The sequence below is a fragment of the Symphalangus syndactylus genome, chromosome 14, assembly GCF_028878055.3.
Source record: "Symphalangus syndactylus isolate Jambi chromosome 14, NHGRI_mSymSyn1-v2.1_pri, whole genome shotgun sequence".
NCBI lineage: Eukaryota > Metazoa > Chordata > Mammalia > Primates > Hylobatidae > Symphalangus > Symphalangus syndactylus.
In genome coordinates this window covers 53608166-53625749 of record NC_072436.2, presented here as the reverse complement: position 1 = coordinate 53625749, position 17584 = coordinate 53608166, and the positions used below count along the sequence as shown (strand labels likewise).

General features: G+C 48.1%; 1 protein-coding gene across 35 annotated transcripts in view; it reads left to right on the top strand.

The window, feature by feature from the left end:
* INPP4A (inositol polyphosphate-4-phosphatase type I A) overlaps positions 1 to 17584 on the top strand; it is a 150084-nt gene that overhangs the window by 95458 nt on the left and 37042 nt on the right. For 14 of the 35 annotated variants that reach the window (XM_055242070.2, XM_063617654.1, XM_055242062.2 and 11 more), the window contains 7 exons: positions 3898 to 4028; positions 5964 to 6068; positions 6581 to 6689; positions 8962 to 8979; positions 12790 to 12973; positions 14281 to 14499; positions 15572 to 15827. In XM_055242070.2, the coding sequence (XP_055098045.1) occupies positions 3898 to 4028; positions 5964 to 6068; positions 6581 to 6689; positions 8962 to 8979; positions 12790 to 12973; positions 14281 to 14499; positions 15572 to 15827 (1022 nt within the window). The remainder of the gene's footprint in view (positions 1 to 3897; positions 4029 to 5963; positions 6069 to 6580; positions 6690 to 8961; positions 8980 to 12789; positions 12974 to 14280; positions 14500 to 15571; positions 15828 to 17584) is intronic. The other 21 variants (XM_063617651.1, XM_055242065.2, XM_063617647.1 and 18 more) reach the window with 5 other exon arrangements.

The window sequence follows — 17584 nt, the reverse complement described above, 5'->3', positions numbered from 1 at the left end:
ATAGCAGGCAGAGCACTGGCATCAGATAGACTGGACCACAAACACAGCCTCTCCCCCTGCAGCTCTGTGGCCTTGGCTTGCCTAAGCCTCAGTTAGCTCATTGGGATCATGGATTCCTGTGCAAGGATTTCATAAGACAGTGTATTTGGACCCAGATGTGTGTCCCACACTCAGAACCTCCTCTCTTCTCTTCTTTACTCTTTTTTTTTTTGAGACAGAGTCTTGCTCTGTCGCTCAGGCTGGAGTGCAGTGGTGCAATCTCAGCTCAATGCAGCCTCTTCTCCCAGGTTCAAGTAATCCTTCTGCCTAAGCCGCTGAAGTAGCTGAGATTACAGGTGTGCGCCACCAAGCCTGGATAATTTTTGTATTTTTAGTAGAGATGGTGTTTCACCATGTTGGTCAGGCTGGTCTCAAACTACTGACCTCAGGTGATCCACCCACCTCGGCCTCCCAAAGTGCTGGGATTACAGGTGTGAGCCACCATGCCCAGCCTTCCTCCTCTTCTTTTCTTTCACCTCTCACTGGTCCTTCAGAAAGTTAGAAATAACTGGTAATTGTTTGATCCTAGCTGCCCAGCAGTAGTTTTCTAGGTTAGGGTCATAGATAAGGGCTCCAGAAGACTGAGTATAACCTGTCAGCTCACTGTGGTCCCATAAGGGTCTTAACCCTTCTGCATCTCTCAACCCAGGGCATATTTTGTCAGTCCTAAGGTGAGAAGCCCAACAGGTGGCCCAGCCTGTGCAGATTATGTCCCCTGTCTCTCTCTGTTTTAATTTTGTGCTGCTGTAACAGAATGCCAGAGACTGAGTAACTTATAATGATCAGAAAAGTATTTGACTCATGGTTCTGGAAACTGGGAAGTCCAAAAGCATGGTCCTGGCATCTGGGGAGGGCCTTCATGCTGCATCATCCTGTGGTGGAAGGCATCACACGGCAAGAGCGCTCTTGAGAGAAGGCCAAACTTGCTTTTATAACAAACCCACTGTTGCAATAACCAACCCATTCCCATGATAATGACATCAATCCATTCATGAGGGCAGAGCCTTCATGACCTCATCATCTCTTAAAGGTCCCACTTCTCAAAACTGTGGCATTCAGGATGAAGTTTCTGACATATGAACTTTGGGGGATAGCCTCAGATTGTCATTTCTCCTCCTTGTCCTCAAATGGTGTTAATTATAAAAATATAACAGAAGCATGAAAGAAAGCAAGGCAGCCAGAATCCTGCTGTTTTCAAAGAGCTATTTTGTTTAAATTTTTTACTTGGAAAAAACATCAAACTTAAAGGGCAAGAGGCCGGGTGCGGTGGCTCACGCCTGTAATCCCAGCACTTTGGGAGGCCGAGGCGGGTGGATCACGAGGTCAGGAGATTGAGACCATCCTGACTAACACGGTGAAACCTCGTCTCTACTAAAAATACAAAAAATTAGCCGGGTGCGGTGGCGGGCACCTGTAGTCCCAGCTACTTGGGAGGCAGAGGCAGGAGAATGGTGTGAACCTGGGAGGCGGAGCTTGCAGTGAGCCGAGATCGCGCCACTGCACTCCAGCCTGGGTGACAGAGCGAGACTCTGTCTCAAAAAAAAAAAAAAAAAAATGCAAGAATAATGCAATGAGCACCTAGATATCTTTCACCTAAAATCACCAATTGTTAATATTTTGCCAGTTGCTTTCTCTATGTATGCACATATTTTAATATTTTAATTTTAAAAATTTTCATTCAGCTTTGTCCATATTTGTGTATATTTATGCAGTGACAATCTACTTTTCCATGTATCTTCAGTTTTCATGTTTTAATTTCCCATTACATGGTGTATTATAACTTTAAAGAGTTTATTCATTTTTTTGTTAGTTTGAGACAGTAATTGCTCTGTCACCCAGGCTGGAGTGCAGTGGCACCATCATAGCTTACTGCAGCCTGAAACTCCTGGGCTCAAGCCATCCTCTTATCTCAGCTTCCTGAACAGATAGAACTACAAGCACACACCACTATGCCCAGCTAATTTTTTCATTTGTTGTAGAGACAGGGTCTGCTGTGTTGCATAGGCTGGTCCCCAGCTCCTGGCCTCAAGTGATCCTCCCACCTTGGCCTCCCAAAAAGCAGGGATTCCAGGCATGACCTACCATTCCTGGCCAAGAATTCATTCATTTAACAAGTGCTTTAGTTCAAGGGTTTTGTTGTTGTTTTTAGCAACACCACATGTCAGGCACTGTTCTTGGTGGGAGGCTTCTTGGTGAGCTCAACGTGGGTGCTGGTTGGAAACAGAACTGGGAACCTCATGCAGGAACTCCAGATGTGTCAGCATGTGCTGGAAATGAAAAGGGAACTGTGAGAAGAAAGAGGGTGATCAGGGCAGTCCTCTGTGAGATGACGACATTAAACTAACCCCTGAAGCGTAGGAAGCTGCCACATGAACACGGGCAGACACATTCCAGGGAAACTAGCAGCGGCCTGGCAGACAGAGCTGCTGTGCTCAGAGCGGCCTGAGGCCATGGGGCCGGCTGGCCACGTAGTTCTACCTGCTCTGGGTGTCCTTTCATATTAATTTTGCTATTTTAATAATAATAAAATGTCACAGCTTTTAAAAACAATTTAGACAAGTCAGATTTCCTAAGAACTTATATAAAATTTAGCTTTTTTTCTTTCTCAAAGGAAAACATGAGTGCAGTATAAAAAAAATCGTGGAAAAGTTTTTAACTAAGAACAACTCTTGGGGCTCTGCTTTCTGATCTACTTCCTGGAAACAACTACTTTTTGAGAATGTTAGTGTTTACTGATGTATTTCTAAATATATGTGTAAAGTGTTCTCTTCATTAATCAATTTCAGGGATTAGCTACCGATTTTCTATGCTGAGGGTTTGGCCCTTTATACTTTCCCAGTCCCCATTTTCCTAATTTGGTTATGCTTTTTGTTTTTAAATCCGTCTTGTGATTTTGCTGTTATGATTGTGTAGCTGTTCTTCATTGCTGAGCTAAGGAATTTATATTTCAGTTCTTATACAGCTTTTATTTTTTTGGAGATAACAATTCCTCTTTTTCTTCTCTTCTCTTCCTCCTCTTCCCCCTTCCCCCTTCTGTTACCCTGTGCCTCTGTTGAGCACACACATAAAGACAAGGTCAGGCCTGATTTCATCCACAGTGACACAGCGGGCCGCTTTTAGGTTCAGACAGCTCCTCTCTTACATAGACACGGAAGGAAGAATAATCAGAGATGCCAGCTCCCATGGTCCTTGTCCCATACCCAAAAAGGATGGCAATGAGACAGAAGGGCTTGTGACTGCAGCATGATCTGTGGAACCCACTGCTGAGGAGCCAACTCTAGGCTGCAGCTGAGCGGTTTTAGATTCTGCAGCTCCCTTATCGGGGGAGGGCAGAAGGCCCATACCTCAGGAGAACCTGGGAGGTGATGAGAAACGCTGTCCTGATAGCCTCCTAGGGTAGATGACGAGGCAAGCGGGAGGCGGCTCATGGCGATTACTCACAGCCTGCAGTTCTCTCTGTTCCGGGAGGATCATACTTTGTTTTGCCTAGACTCAGGTGGGCTGTGGTTTGAGCCTGTGCTTGAGGGCACCTGCAGGTCATCAGGGTAAAGCTTCTCCCTAGCAGCCTGTCTCCTTCTCCCCACCTCCACTTAGTTTCCCTTGAACATTTGACTAAGTTCCTGTGAAAAGCTACCCTGGACACACTCCCACGTGGTCAGTGGTCTGCCTTTCATGTAGCTGTTTGTCCTCCCCTCCCACCCAGTTGCCCTTTAGACAGGCAGTGTAACCATTGTCCTGGCCTGCCCTGGGCATCCGTGATACTTCCCCTGCAAATGCTGTTGTCCTGGGTAGGCCTCCTGGGCCTCTCTGGGGAAACCAGTTAGCCCACAGCCTGATGCATCTGTGTCTTGCTTTCAGAGTGTGTGAGCTGGAGGAGTTGGGAGAGCTGTCTCCTTGCTGGGAGAGCCTCCGGCGCCAAATTGTCACCCAGTACCAGACCATCATCCTCACATACCAGGAGAACCTGACCGACCTCCATCAGTACAAAGGTGGGTGCACCCCCATGCTGTCACCACACAAACACACACACACACACACACACACACACACAGTCACTCACTCACTCTGCTTTCCCAGCCAGAGATCTGGAACACAGGGTCACTTACACATTCCCACTGACAGACACTTTAATGGATTTTTAAAAATAACTTCTTATGTAGGTGTGAATTCTTTCAAATATGAGTTTTTCTGATCTTAATTAAAAAGACAAATCTGTGAATTGCAGTGAAGAGTCCTCCTGTGGTGTCATCTACCAAAACAGCCACTGTGGAATGAAATTTAGGGGAGGCGAAATCCCGGGCTATTACTGCTTCATGTTGTTTCTTCATCTTAGACTAATGTCAGTACAGTGACCGAAAGGATGTAGGCCACTCGCCTTGAAACAAAGCAGTTTTTCTTGATTACCCGGTTTAAAGAGTCAGTGGTAACTTCCATTAAACATATGAATTGTTAAGGGGGAACTCTGTATTTTAAGGCTCAAAAAACAAAGTGGAGTGTGAATGAACACCTCACTGTTTCTCCTTGAAAGATGCCATTTGATTTTCAAAACACTCTCAGGGCAGATTTGAAAATCTGTTCTTGTTCCTTTTTTATTCCAAGTGGAATGAATTTTTTGGTTTTTCATTACTGTATGTATTGCTTTAGCATTTTTAATTATTCTCTATTTTTGGATTCTTCCCTTTGATTCCTCTACATAATGGAGTTTCAGAGTTTAAGGAAAATCATAAGCCCTTAATGTGGTTTTGACACAGAACATATAAACCTCTCCATAAACTTCGATGAGAAGAAGCCAAATGCAGGACTAACAAGGAGGTGTTACTTAGGCTTGATGTGAGTCTGAAGAGAGGGTCTGAGTATGTCACTAGGAGAAACGGCAGCATTTGCCCAGGAAGGAACCAAGGGACTCACCCATGCCTGATGCCTCTTACCTGGGAAAGTGTGGAACCCACACAACCTTGAGTTTTCTAGAGCAGAGCTTCTCAAATGTCAGTGTGCACCTGGATCCCTTGAGAATTGTGTTGAAGTGGTGGTCTGGGATTGTGCCTTTCTCACAGGCTCTCGGATGCTCATGCTGCGGTCTGTGGACTGTACCCTAAGTATCAGGCCACAGAGAGCAATCTCCTATGGCAAACTGGAGACACACAGTGGCTGGTCTGCGATTCATATGCTGGCAGTATCAGTGATATTTTTCACTAGATGAACTCTCTGGTTGTCAGTTTAATTTGTAATCCCTTTATTTTGTAGGCATGTGATTCTCCATTTAATTAGTTATGGATTCTGATTATAGAAACAAGATTGTGGATATTTGTTATAAAATAGTGTCCAGGCTCCTTAACCAACCAGGCGTAAACAGGGAAACATTGAATTTTGTGTGTCAGAAGGCTGGAATCAATGCTGTATTTCATTTGTTCATCTTGATAGGCCTGCAGGGATGAGAAGGCCTCTTCATCACTTTCAGGGTTGAGATGTATTGCTCTAGCCAAAGCAAATTCTTAGCTCTTTGATGATGGCAGTCTCTGGAGTCAGAACAGGCAGTCTCTGGCGTGGACCCCTTTGCTTATTATAGTAGTGCTGACATTGTGCTGCACAGAATCACATTTTTTGTATCAGATCTCTCAGTAGAGAGCTGAGTCATGGAAGGCGCGGCATTGTTACCATAGCTTTTTGAAGCCGGTTCTCCCTGGCACCATTTACCACTTGAGCACCCAGAACCAGCTCTCCTGATCAGTGGGCTGCCCTTGGCATCTCACCCACCTGCCACCTGGAAATGAAATGTGCTCATGGCAACTCAGAACCTTCTAGGCCACTGCCGACACATACCTGCTTATATGCCACAGCATCCTCTGAATTCCATTTTCTACTTGCAACTCGTGAATGCAGCATGTATGCTGATGGCCTTTGTCTTCTCCTGTTCCATTTCTTAGGGCCCTCGTTTAAAGCAAGCAGTTTGAAAGCAGATAAAAAGTTAGAATTTGTTCCCACAAACTTGCACATACAAAGGATGAGAGTTCAAGACGATGGAGGATCAGGTACCTATTTTTCTGCCCCCTCTTGTTGAATCACATTTTGCTGCTTTTCTCTCTGGGTACTTGGTCCCTGAGTGCCCCATATCTGCCCATTTCCCTGTGTGCTCTGGGCCGCTCGGAGGAGAGATTTGTCACAAGGACCTTCAAAAGGTCTCTGATAAGAGCCCACACCCTTTCCTTTTGTCTCTCCTTGCTCTAGCTTCCCTTTGTATTTCTGCAGTAGAAAGTTGCCTGTCGGCCATTCTTCCCAAGGAGGGATGCAAACGAGAGTTACAGGGTGGCTTCCTGCAGCCTGTGTGGCTCCACTTGAAATGTTTTGAACCCCTTATTGCTGAGGTGATGGCACTGGGATCCAGCAGACCCTTGGGCGGCCAGGGCCGTGGGATCAGGGGAACCAAAGGCTGTACAGTAGAGGGCTGGAGGGTCAGGACCCCAAACTTGTGTGCATATCCCTATAGCTGGCTTGTCCACAGGCCTGAGCCCAGAGTAATGGAGGAGAGCTTTCTGTCATTCAGATCAGAACTACGACATCGTCACCATCGGGGCACCAGCAGCACACTGCCAAGGTTTTAAGTCAGGAGGTCTCCGCAAAAAGCTGCACAAATTTGAAGAGACCAAGAAACAGTAAGTAGCCAGAGAGGGTTTGTGGTCCTTGTACAGCTTTCTGATGCTTCTTTTCTCAGTTTAAAATAAAATCAAAATATGACCACAAAAACATCCAGCCATCTGATCTGCTTTTGCGTGGCAGGAGGATCTGCCTTATGGAGCCTGTGCTGCTCTGTTTGTGTGTGACTGAGCTGGATGGGTGATGAGGTCATTGGATCAATGGTCCTGTCCTGCAAAATGAGGAGCAGATTGTGATCCACCTCAGAAGTGGTGCTCCAGGCAGCAGCCCTGTGTGGACTCTGCTGGCTTGGCATCCTTTAGAGTCCCTGGCCAGTCAGTTGAGCACCACAGGCATTGAGCCTGGAGCATGTTGTTTCCTAGAGGACAGCAGTGGTAAACATTCCCAGTTTTTGAAAGATTCAGGGGGCTGTACAGAGCTACTGTCCTGAGCAGGAAATTTCCAGGTAGGGAGGGTGGTGAAGGGCATTTCAGACAAAGACATGGCAGAAGCAGTGCACGTGGTGAAATGTGGCCGGGTGCATAGTGCTGGGGGCAGAGAGCTAAGAGGACTGGCCTTGCTGCCAGCCTGCTCTGTGACCAGAGTTACAGCGCCCAGCAGATCTAGGCCTGGTTCCAGGAGCTCAGGGCCTTGCCTGGGAGTAGGTAAGTCAGCAAGCACCATTTGGCATGAGCAGTGCCCGAAACAAGCATGCTGAGGATGCTGGGGTGCATGGAGCAGGGCATCCACCCAGCCCCAGGGGTGGGAGGGAGAGAGCCAGAAATAAACCCAAGCTGTAGTGTTAGATGTGTGGGAGGCATTGATGATCTTCCAGAACATCACCTATGAAGATTTCAGTGGCTCAGGAAGTGGGGGTGATGAGTGTAGATGACCAGTAAGGTCCTTGGACTGTGACCGCAAAATAGAGGAAGTAGCATGAGGTGTTTGGTTTAGGGAGAATGATTATGACTTAGCATGTGTTTGGGCTGATAGGAAAGACAGAAGTGGATGAGGTAAGGTGAATGAGAGGAAAACAGTGTTAGAGCAGGGTTCTCACAGGACGGAAAGAGGCAAGAGCAGGTGTTCATCAGAAGGGCCAGGAGAAGAGGTGGGGCTGCAGAGAGATGTTTGAGGTGGGAAGGAACAAGCGGAAGCATCCGTCGACAGCCTCTGCAGCATGTGGGCTGGGGAGGGTCAGACTCAGCAAGCAAGCATGGAACAGCATGAGGGAAGGTGAGCAAAGGCCCAGGGAGCGTCTCAAGAATCCCATGGATGGTCAGGTGAAGAGCTCTGGCACGTGCCATGGAGCTGGTGATTGGCACCTGACTGTGCTGCCACGGCTGGTAGTCAGGACATGAACTGAGAAAACTGACCCTGGACTGGAGCAGGAAGGAGGTGAAAGGTCAGATCAGTGGCTGAGGGGGTCAGATCAGGCAGCTAGGGGCGTCACTGATCATGGGCAAGGCTGAGCAGGAACGGAAGAGCGCGCCCTGTGAGAAGTCACCATTCAGATATGTGCACAGGCTGCCTGGGCGGGCCCAGAGCCCAGTGAGTCCCAGAGGGAGGAGAAACAGGGAAGGGGAATTCAGGCCCCCAGACAACCTACTTGACTTTGATTCATTCCCAAGGGTGCTTCCTTAAGACAAACCAGGTAACCGGACCTGTCTTATGATTCGCTGACTCCAGGTCCCTTTGGGAAATAGGAAGGAGACGCAGCTTCCTGTACCACCGCAGCTCTGCACAGCCAGCCAGAAAGCGTGTCTGTCGCTCCATTGCATGTTGCCCTGTGGAGAGTGTGAGCGTGCAGCTTGAGATGGGGTGGGGCCCTGCAGGAGAACCCACAGTAACTCTGGACAGTCAAGAAGGGGGCCTTCTGGGGGTCTTTGTCCCAGGAGGCTTGGGGTGTTGATTCCTGATAACTCTGCATGTTAACTTTAGAATTTATTTCTCAAAATACCTCTTCAGTATTTTTCAAATACATAAGTTTCTATTTAGTTTCCCGCTATTGCCATCAAGCCACTTATAGATATGGTATTCATGATTTGAACTTTCCTTTAAATGCGGAGGTAACGGCCTGAGGTGGGATGTCTCCCTGGGGCTTGAGCACAGGGAGTGACGCTGCTCTAAGGAATAAGCACATTGGGTTCATAATTGTAGTCATCCCTGTAGTTGGTACCTCAACAAATAATTTTAAGTATTTTGACAAAAAATAAGTTGGCTTTTAAATTTTTTTTTTGCATTTGGTATTTGCTAACAAACTGCTAATATTTCATTTTGGTTCTTTTTCTTTAGCAGTTTTGAGGAGTGTTGGTGAGTTTTCTGTCTGTGGAGAGAGTGTCTGTTTGGGTCTCGTCCTCATGCAGAGAAAGCTTGTGCCATCCCCACCCCTCCTCCTGTGGGCTTCTCCCGCGGTGCTGCCATGGTTCCTAGTTATACACCTCATAGACAGTCCTCCCTTCCAACTGCAATGTTCTTTATTAATGAATAGCCAATCTTCAGTCTGCTGTTTCACCTTTAAAACCTGGCAGCCAGGTGTTGCCGTGCTCACTCTGAGAAAGGACCTAGTTCTGTTTCTCCCAGGAAGAGGAAGGGCCTGACCCAGGAAGCCCCTGGGTGCTGGGTTCTCATGTCAGCCCCTGGGTGCAGCTGGGAACTCCTGTCTTCTTATACAGGAGTCTTGTGGCTTTTCAGTTTTCACTTCACTATTACCTCTTATACGAATGAAGCCAGCCTACATCTTCATGATGCTTATTAATTTATGCTGATTTTAATAACACTGTTACCAAGGTCAGTTTTACCCCTGGGGGTGGGTGCAAACCAAGATTTAATACAACTGAGTGACTTTTTCCACCAGATAATTAGATGACAGTTAGAAACCACGGTGTCTGCTGCCTGGGCTTCTCTACTGCTGCCCCAGGCTCATAACAGAGGCTCTGCAGTGGTGCTTCATTCAGAGGCACCTGCAGCCCCTCAAGAAATGCCGCTTCCTCAGAGCCTGTGACCCATGGGGCTCAGGGGCTATAGCTGGGCCCTGCTGGAGGTGTCAGGCTCTGCTGGCGGCATCTGACAGCAGGAAGCACTGAGGACATTCCCTCATGTCCAGGCTGAGGCCTCTCAACTTCCCCCTGGGGGTCCTTATCCCTGGGGGTACTTTAGGTACAAGGGAGGGAGGAGGGCATCTAGGGACGGTTGCTGCTGCTCCTGCCTCCCTAATAGAGCAGACCCATGCTACTTCTGTGGAAGTGGCCTCTCGCCTCCCCTCCCTGCCTTTTCTCTACTGGGGCCTCTTTCAAGGCCTGATCTTTCCCATAATAGGACAAGTAAAGTACTTGGGGTTGAGTCTAGGGGTGCAGAGGAAGAGGAATGGGAGGGGAGAGCCAAAGGCCCAGCTGCCCCCAAAGCCTGCTCCTTGGTAAATCCCAACCCAGGTGTTTTGGGTTGAACCTTTTTCCTGGGGAACTTTCTGAGTTCCTGGGTTCCCTCTGAGGACCCTCCATAGCCCAATCTGGGCCTGGTCACCCCTTGCCGTCTGCCCCCTGCTCCCCATGTACAAGACTGTCCCTAAAGCAGTGAGGGGATGGAGTGCGGAGGGTTATAGGCAGAAGGAGTGTCCCTGCCTGGAGACTGTGATGGGCTAAATCCCAGGCAGAGAGGACTCAGCCTCCCAATCCTCCTACTCTTGCAGAACCCAGCTCCATGGGGGCTCAGCCTCTGCAGAGGTGATCCTGCTCTTCTAATGTCCAGAGTGACTGTTGCTCAGCAGTTACCAGCAGTTCCTGGCCAGGGCCACAAGACTCCACCCTTATGCTCTCTTGGCATCTTCAGTTTAGCCCATGACCCCAGCTCTGGGTAGGTCCGGGTCTGGGGTGGGGGCCTAATGCAAAGTCCAAGGGCTATACCTAGGATACTGCCTCCTGGGGCTGCCCCTAGGCTTCATGTCTATACCTCCATCCTGCTGCCCTCGTGTGGCTGCCTGGTTTTTAAAACTAGGTAGTTGCGCACACATGCTTGTATTTTCCTCATCATCCTAAATAGCACCTCTGAAATTTGCCTTTTCTTGCCCCTGCCATGTATATCCCATGCATAAGTCCCAGGTACCATCATTAAAACGTGACTTGTGAGAATACAGGGCAAGTATAGGGTGGTGCTTTTCTCTTGGCCCGGGCAGAGGGTATATATTTGTTGAAGGGTACACAGCCACCTCCTTACACAGAAGTAGATCTACATACAGCACATTTTATATATGTACTCTAAATATTGGGGGCCTGGGAAGAATCCTTTTTTTTTTTTTCACTGTTTTTAGAGTCAGGGTCTTGCTGTGTCACCCAGGCTGGAGTGCACTGGCACTGTCATAACTCATTACAGCCTCAAACTCCTGGGCTCAGTTGACCCTCCTGCCTCAGCCTCCTAAGTAGCCAGAACCACAAGCACAAGCCACCATGCCTAGCTAATTTTTAAATTTTTTTAAAAGATGGAGTCTCACGATGTTGCCCAGGCTGGTCTTGAACTCCTGGGCTCAAGCAATCCACCCACCTTGGCCTACCAAAGTGCTAGGATTATAGGCCACCATGCTTGGCTGAATTGATTTTTTAAAATCCTATTTTGAGATTGTCTTTTTAAGATGAAATGGTCTTAGAAGGGAGCTATTCATTTGGAAGAGTGATTGCAGATTGGAAAGTAGTCGTGCGCACATCGTGCTGTGGAATGACTCCTGTTGTGCCCCGCGAGCTTGAGTGCGGTCTGCTGCATGGGCTTCTGGCACATCCATTGTTTTTTACTGTGGCGTGTGGGCTTGTGGTGGTGGTGTTTCTTTCTGGGGTGCTTTGGTTTTCGGTTTTTGCATGTTTGCCGCATAATCCAGCAAGGGAAGGGGTAGTGGTGGTTTCTTGATGAACTACTTTGGGACTTCCCTGGGAAGGGGCCAATGGGAAAGATTCTCAGCCCTGACCAAGGTGACTGTCATCTCCAGGGGAAGTGATGGAGGATGTGGTGAGAGGTGCTCTCGCTCCCCCTCTTTCTCTCTCTTCCCCAGAATTCAAAGGGTAGCCCTTTAGGGACAAGTCAGGACCCCTCATCCCATGAGCGAAGGGACACCCATTCTACCCAGAGCTCACAATTTCAAATTTTAGGAGGAGACCTCTGCATTGGTGGCTTGTACTTCTTCCTACTTTCTTCAGCTTCCTCAGATGGTCTGAAAAATAAATTTAAAATATTGGATTGATTGGGATCCAGGCTAAGAGACATACAATTTATCATCACCATTTAGTTGGACCCAACACACTGGCCAGGCCCCCACAGCGGGAGGACGTGAAGTTGGTCCTTCAGAGCCTCCTGATTGTGCTGGGAGGGGCTGGGCCATAGGCTTGGCATCAGATCCCTAGACAAACACGCTGCTTGGTGGCAAAGAGGTGGGAAGGAGGGAGAGCCAGGGTTTCAAAGCCACTGAGGAGTCCGTCTTTGCCTGTGGCTTGGCATGTTCTCCACTTTTTCTTCATTTGATGAAATGTTATTTTTCAAAGTAGGGAAGTCCTGGAGCGAAGGAAAGGGAAAGGAAGCCCCATTTTCTAGGGACTTGCTGGGGTCAGACATGAGAGGAAGGACAACTGTGGGTGTGTTCACAGGGAGCTTGAATTCCTGATTGGCCAAAAGAAAAAATAGGTTTTGGTTGTTTGGAGACAAAGTCCAACACCCACTGCAGTCTCTGCTACACTGTGATAACCTGACCCCTTCTTCTGTAAATGGCCTCCATGTCTCCACTTAAGTACTGCTTATAAGTTAATAGATGAGGTTTTGAGGTGAAAGATTACGATCATTTGGGTGATTATGGGATATGATTGTTCGATACCTGTTCACACATTTACATACACAAGTAAAAATACAGATACATGCAAATACAGATAAAAGACTGAGTCATAGTTTAATATTTCAAGCTTCTGCCATACAGACAGGAAGAATCTCCTAAGATATACTTTGCTTATCAACAACTAGAGTAGCCTGGGAGAACATCCCTGAGTCACAGAATGCTTCATCTTAGGGTCAGTTGTGGCTGGGGTTGGAATGATGCTGTCATCCTCTTCAGATTCTGGAGAATCCCTTAGAATCCGTTCTTATCCTTTCCAGTACATCATCTGGCTGCCAGTCCATAATCTACATACCACAGGACGTCGTCAGAGCCAAGGAGATCATCGCCCAGATCAACACCCTGAAAACCCAAGTTAGTTACTACGCAGAGCGGCTGTCAAGGGCAGCCAAGGACAGGTCTGCCACTGGCCTTGAGAGGACACTCGCCATCTTGGCAGACAAGGTAGGAGAGGTGCCCTGCTACATATGGGCTGGGGAGTTTCCTTAGGTTTCTGGAAGCCACTGGGCAGCCCAGGTGTGCCTAAGATGGTCCACAAAGAGCGTGACATTGGGATGACTTTGAAGGTCTGCCTTAGGTCCATTTCCCACAAAGGCCCAGGGAGGTTTTGTGATTTGTCCGCAGAGCTGGACAGACCAAGGGCAGAGCCCAGGGCTCATGACTCTTAGGTGCAGCTTCAGGCACATGTGCCCTTCAGCAAGTCCATGGGGCTCATTTTGTTGAGGCTGATATAGTTCCACTTCTTTCTCAGTAACAGCCTAACCAGCACTTTTTTTTTTTTGGCCACATTTCTATTTTAGTTGAATTTGAAAACAGAAACTGAGCTATTAAACAGACATAAGATAAGAAGAATATAATTTTATTGGCTTACATATAGTCAGTAAACCAGCTTCTACTTAGCCATAACTTGATCCTGGTTTTAAAATATGTAAGTATTAATCCCTACTGAGGAAGTGGCTATTATCAGACCCTTTTGATGGATGATACTTTTTCCCATTACTCGGTCTCTCTCTCAGTGCACAAACACGCTCTCATACACACACACTCACACACACACAGATTCTGACTATACCTCCTCACTCACACTGTGCTGTTGAGCTGCTGTTCCTGATCAGAATGTGTTATATCCTTCACAGGTGTTCACACAGCATAGAGTGTGAGGTGGGGATTAGATCCCCTGGAAAAGAAAGGTGTAGTTGTCAGCAGTAACATTATGAACCACAGAACCCGTGTTGCCTGCAGAATTCTCCAAAACCCAGACATGTTGTGCCAGGAGGCCAGCTACCCAGAACCCAGAATTTGAGGTATTAGATGCTGAGGAACAAAAGATAAGACTTCCACAATTGAACCAAAGTAAGGCCTGACCCCTGGACACTTGTTCCCTGGAAGGTGGAGGACAGACCAGGAAGTCTGTCAAGGCTGGGGCAGTGGGCTCTCTCTGCAGGCCCCTCCCCTAGCAATCACAGGTCAGAGGCAGGCAGGCAGGCATCAGAGAATGTCAGAGATTTCTCACCCTCTTCTCCTCATCCTTGGTGGGAAATTCTTGTTAAGATTCAGCCCAGGTGGGCCACATGGCAGTCTTTGTACTCAGACGTCTTGAGGGATGTAGCCCTTCGGTTGCTTTGCACTGTGGAGAAAGGCAGAGGGGTGCAGTGCTGGGCTTTAAGCCCATTCTCCGTTTCTGAGATAAGGCAGGGGCCTCCCCAGCCCCTGGCCTGGGCTCAGCAGCCTTGGTTTGTGTGCACCTGCAGACACGGCAGCTGGTCACAGTCTGCGACTGCAAGCTCCTGGCCAACTCCATCCATGGGCTGAACGCTGCACGGCCTGACTACATTGCCTCCAAGGCCTCTCCCACTTCGACTGAGGAGGAGCAGGTGATGCTTAGAAATGACCAGGATACCCTCATGGCCCGGTGGACAGGGAGAAACAGCCGATCTTCCCTGCAGGTGGACTGGCACGAGGAGGAGTGGGTGAGTCTGCTGCTGTGGCTGTCATCCCACACTGAACTTGGGCTGAAAACCACAAAGCCTGTTGCCAGTCTCTGCCCCTTTGAAGTGCCTCAAGGTTCGACTGCTGTGAACAAGCTCCAGGTTTCCTTCCTGGATGGCTCCTTGGCTCCTGATGCAGGGAGGCAGACTATTTTCAAACCCTTGTGTCCAGATAGGGGTAGGGCTGTGCTGGGGGCTGGGCCAGCCTCAGACCTGGATGGAGAGGAAGAGAGGTGGGTTTTCCTCCCGTGTTGGAGGTCTCTCCTTCCCCTGCCGCCTGTGCCTTCTATGGCCCTGGGATGCTTGAGACCAGTCAGGCCTCTCCTACTTCCTCAGTGCTCTGTTTGCTGTTAGATTTTCCAGGGCTATGTGTATTTGGGGATGTGGGAGGTCTGGTGCTGGGGCAAGTAGGTGTGGATTTTGGAGCTGCCGCCCTGACATTACATCACATTATTGTTCCTCAGAGAATTGGCCCTGGGAGCAGGATCTGTGTTTCTTGAGGGAGTGACACATTGTACAACTTGTTTTTGCCGTTGAGACTGCTGCTTAGAGGCATTGTTCTACAAGCACTGAACTATTAATCAGCAGCAAAGTACCATCCTATACGCTGTGTGTGTTTCTGCAAATCACTCCCAGACCTCCCTCACCTCCTCCCCACCTCCCCTATCCAAATTTCTGTTCCTTTCTATCAAAAGGAGGCCTCCGTCTTGTCTGTGTGTGATGGTTGTAGGAAGTCTGCAGTGGCAAGAGGAGGAGATGAGACAGTGCCCTGTGTCCCTTCAGGCAGCACTGGAGGGCCACCTGGCCTCCAGAAGAGTTACTAGCAAACATCTCCCAAACTCTAAGAACAATGGCCGCAGGACATCGATTCATCATTGAAAAGCAAATGCAACTTTAATGGGGAATTAGGAATCATCTTTATATTTCTAAACTTTGAGGTATTTTAACAAGTGTGGAAGCCTAGGACAGGGGATCAGTGGAGGGCGATTTGGTTTGTGGTGTTTGTATTTCTGTTTGGGAGAGCTGACCCACATGGGCCCCTTTGATTTGGAAGGAGAAAGTGTGGCTGAACGTGGACAAGAGCCTAGAGTGCATCATTCAGCGTGTGGACAAGCTGCTGCAGAAGGAGCGGCTGCATGGCGAGGGATGTGAGGACGTCTTCCCCTGTGCAGGCAGCTGCACCAGCAAGAAAGGTAACCCGGACAGCCACGCCTACTGGATCAGACCAGAAGACCCCTTCTGTGATGTCACCTCCTCACCATGCCCCTCCACCATGCCCTCCGCTGCATGCCATCCTCATCTGACCACACGTGCGTATGCATCCATGCTTCCCATATGCTGCCTCCACTTCACCTTGTGCTGCTTCCGTTTGTCTGTGTCTCTGACTCCATGCCCTCCTCCCCCACGCAGACTGCAGGGAGGGCTGCCAGGTGGAGCGGGGGCGTCCCAGTGCATGGAGCAGCAGGCAGTGAGAGTGGTGTCTCCGGTTGCCTTTCCATGTAACTGGAGCCCATGTGTGATTCTGCATCTCTGCCAGTCAGAATCTCAGGGTCCTCTTGGGATACACCACCATGGCTGTAAGGGTTGGGCTCCTGGGCTTTTCAGGTTTGTAAAGCAATCTGAGAACCTGAAGGAGGCCAGGATGCAGATGCCTTTCTGATGTGATTATCTATGGCACTGGGAATTGGTAGAATGAAAGGGGAAAGGGGAATTGTGCAGGGACACAGCTGGATGAGAGATATTGGCAGGTCCAGTGGACATGTCTAAAAGCTGGTTGGCATTGGCTGGGCACTCTCTTATGCAGCAGAGGTGTGTTGCCTTGGGACTTGGTAACACAGAGAGTGGGACCCTGTTTCTGGGCTTTTGGTGGTCTGAGTCAGGTGGTTTGGCAGGACCCTTCAGGGTAGGACACTGGCATGAAGCAGCATGTTTCAGAACAGTCTCCTGTCTGCAGAGACACAGCATACCAGGACGCTGTCCTGCAGATGGCCTTAAAGCTGGGAAACAGTCCCTCCAACCGAGATATCTCCGCCTTTTCCTGTAAGAGCCAGAGAGTTACAAGCTAGGCAGCTGAGACTTGTCCACAGACCTAGCTTCTGCCTCCTTTTTGTTCTCCTGTGGGAGTTTTAAGCCATAGTAGGTAAGGCCCAGATGTGCTGGGATTAAGCTTCATGTGATGAGGGCTTTTAAATTCTGAACTGGAGAACTTCCATTCAAGGTGTAAGTGTGCTTCTTGGTCAGAGCCTCTTGGCAAATCCCCCTTTGGGTTGTAAGATGCCCTTTGCCTCTTTAGTCTGCCTGCAGTCTGTTCCAGGGCACTGTCTCACTTGAGCCTCTGTCTCAACAGTTATCACGTCACCCATCTCTCCATCTATGGGGGATTATAGTTTCACTTCCCCACACCTGTGATTAGTTCATGGAACTATTTTGTCTTTATTCATGTTCTCTTTTTTATGTAAATCATGTTCCTTTTTAAAATTTTCTGAAAGTTCATTGTTTATTTATTTTTACTTTATTATCTTGTTTGTGATTTTAAATTTTTCTACAGATAATGAAAAGAGTAATTTATTGGCTGTTTTAAATGTGGGAGCTAGTTTATTTCATCAGATGGGATTATATCCCTAACTTAAGTGTCATTTTTTTTTTCTAGGCACATCCTGTATTGTTTAAATATAGATACATTTTTATTCAGTTTTAAAGTTACTTAAATGAGCATTTATGTATGCTATTTAGGGTTTGACTTGTGTGTGCCATAAAAATCAGCTGTTGTAATAATGGGAATGTGAAGCTTACATTTGAGAGAGTCTAACTCTGCTGATCAGTACTCAAATGTATGAAACCATATGCCACCAAATTATCTGTGGATGGTCCTTAATTTAAACATCTTTAGCACAGCCAGGAAGCTGTTCAGTCCTCAGTGTAAGTAGGAGGATCAGAAAGAACCAGTCTGTGAGCTATTTATTTTGGTGAGTCTTGTCCACAGTGCCATGGCAAGGCTCTGTCATGACTTTTTATACCATTCCAAGTTACTGGAGCCATTGTTTTGGCTTAATGAGCAGGTATGTTC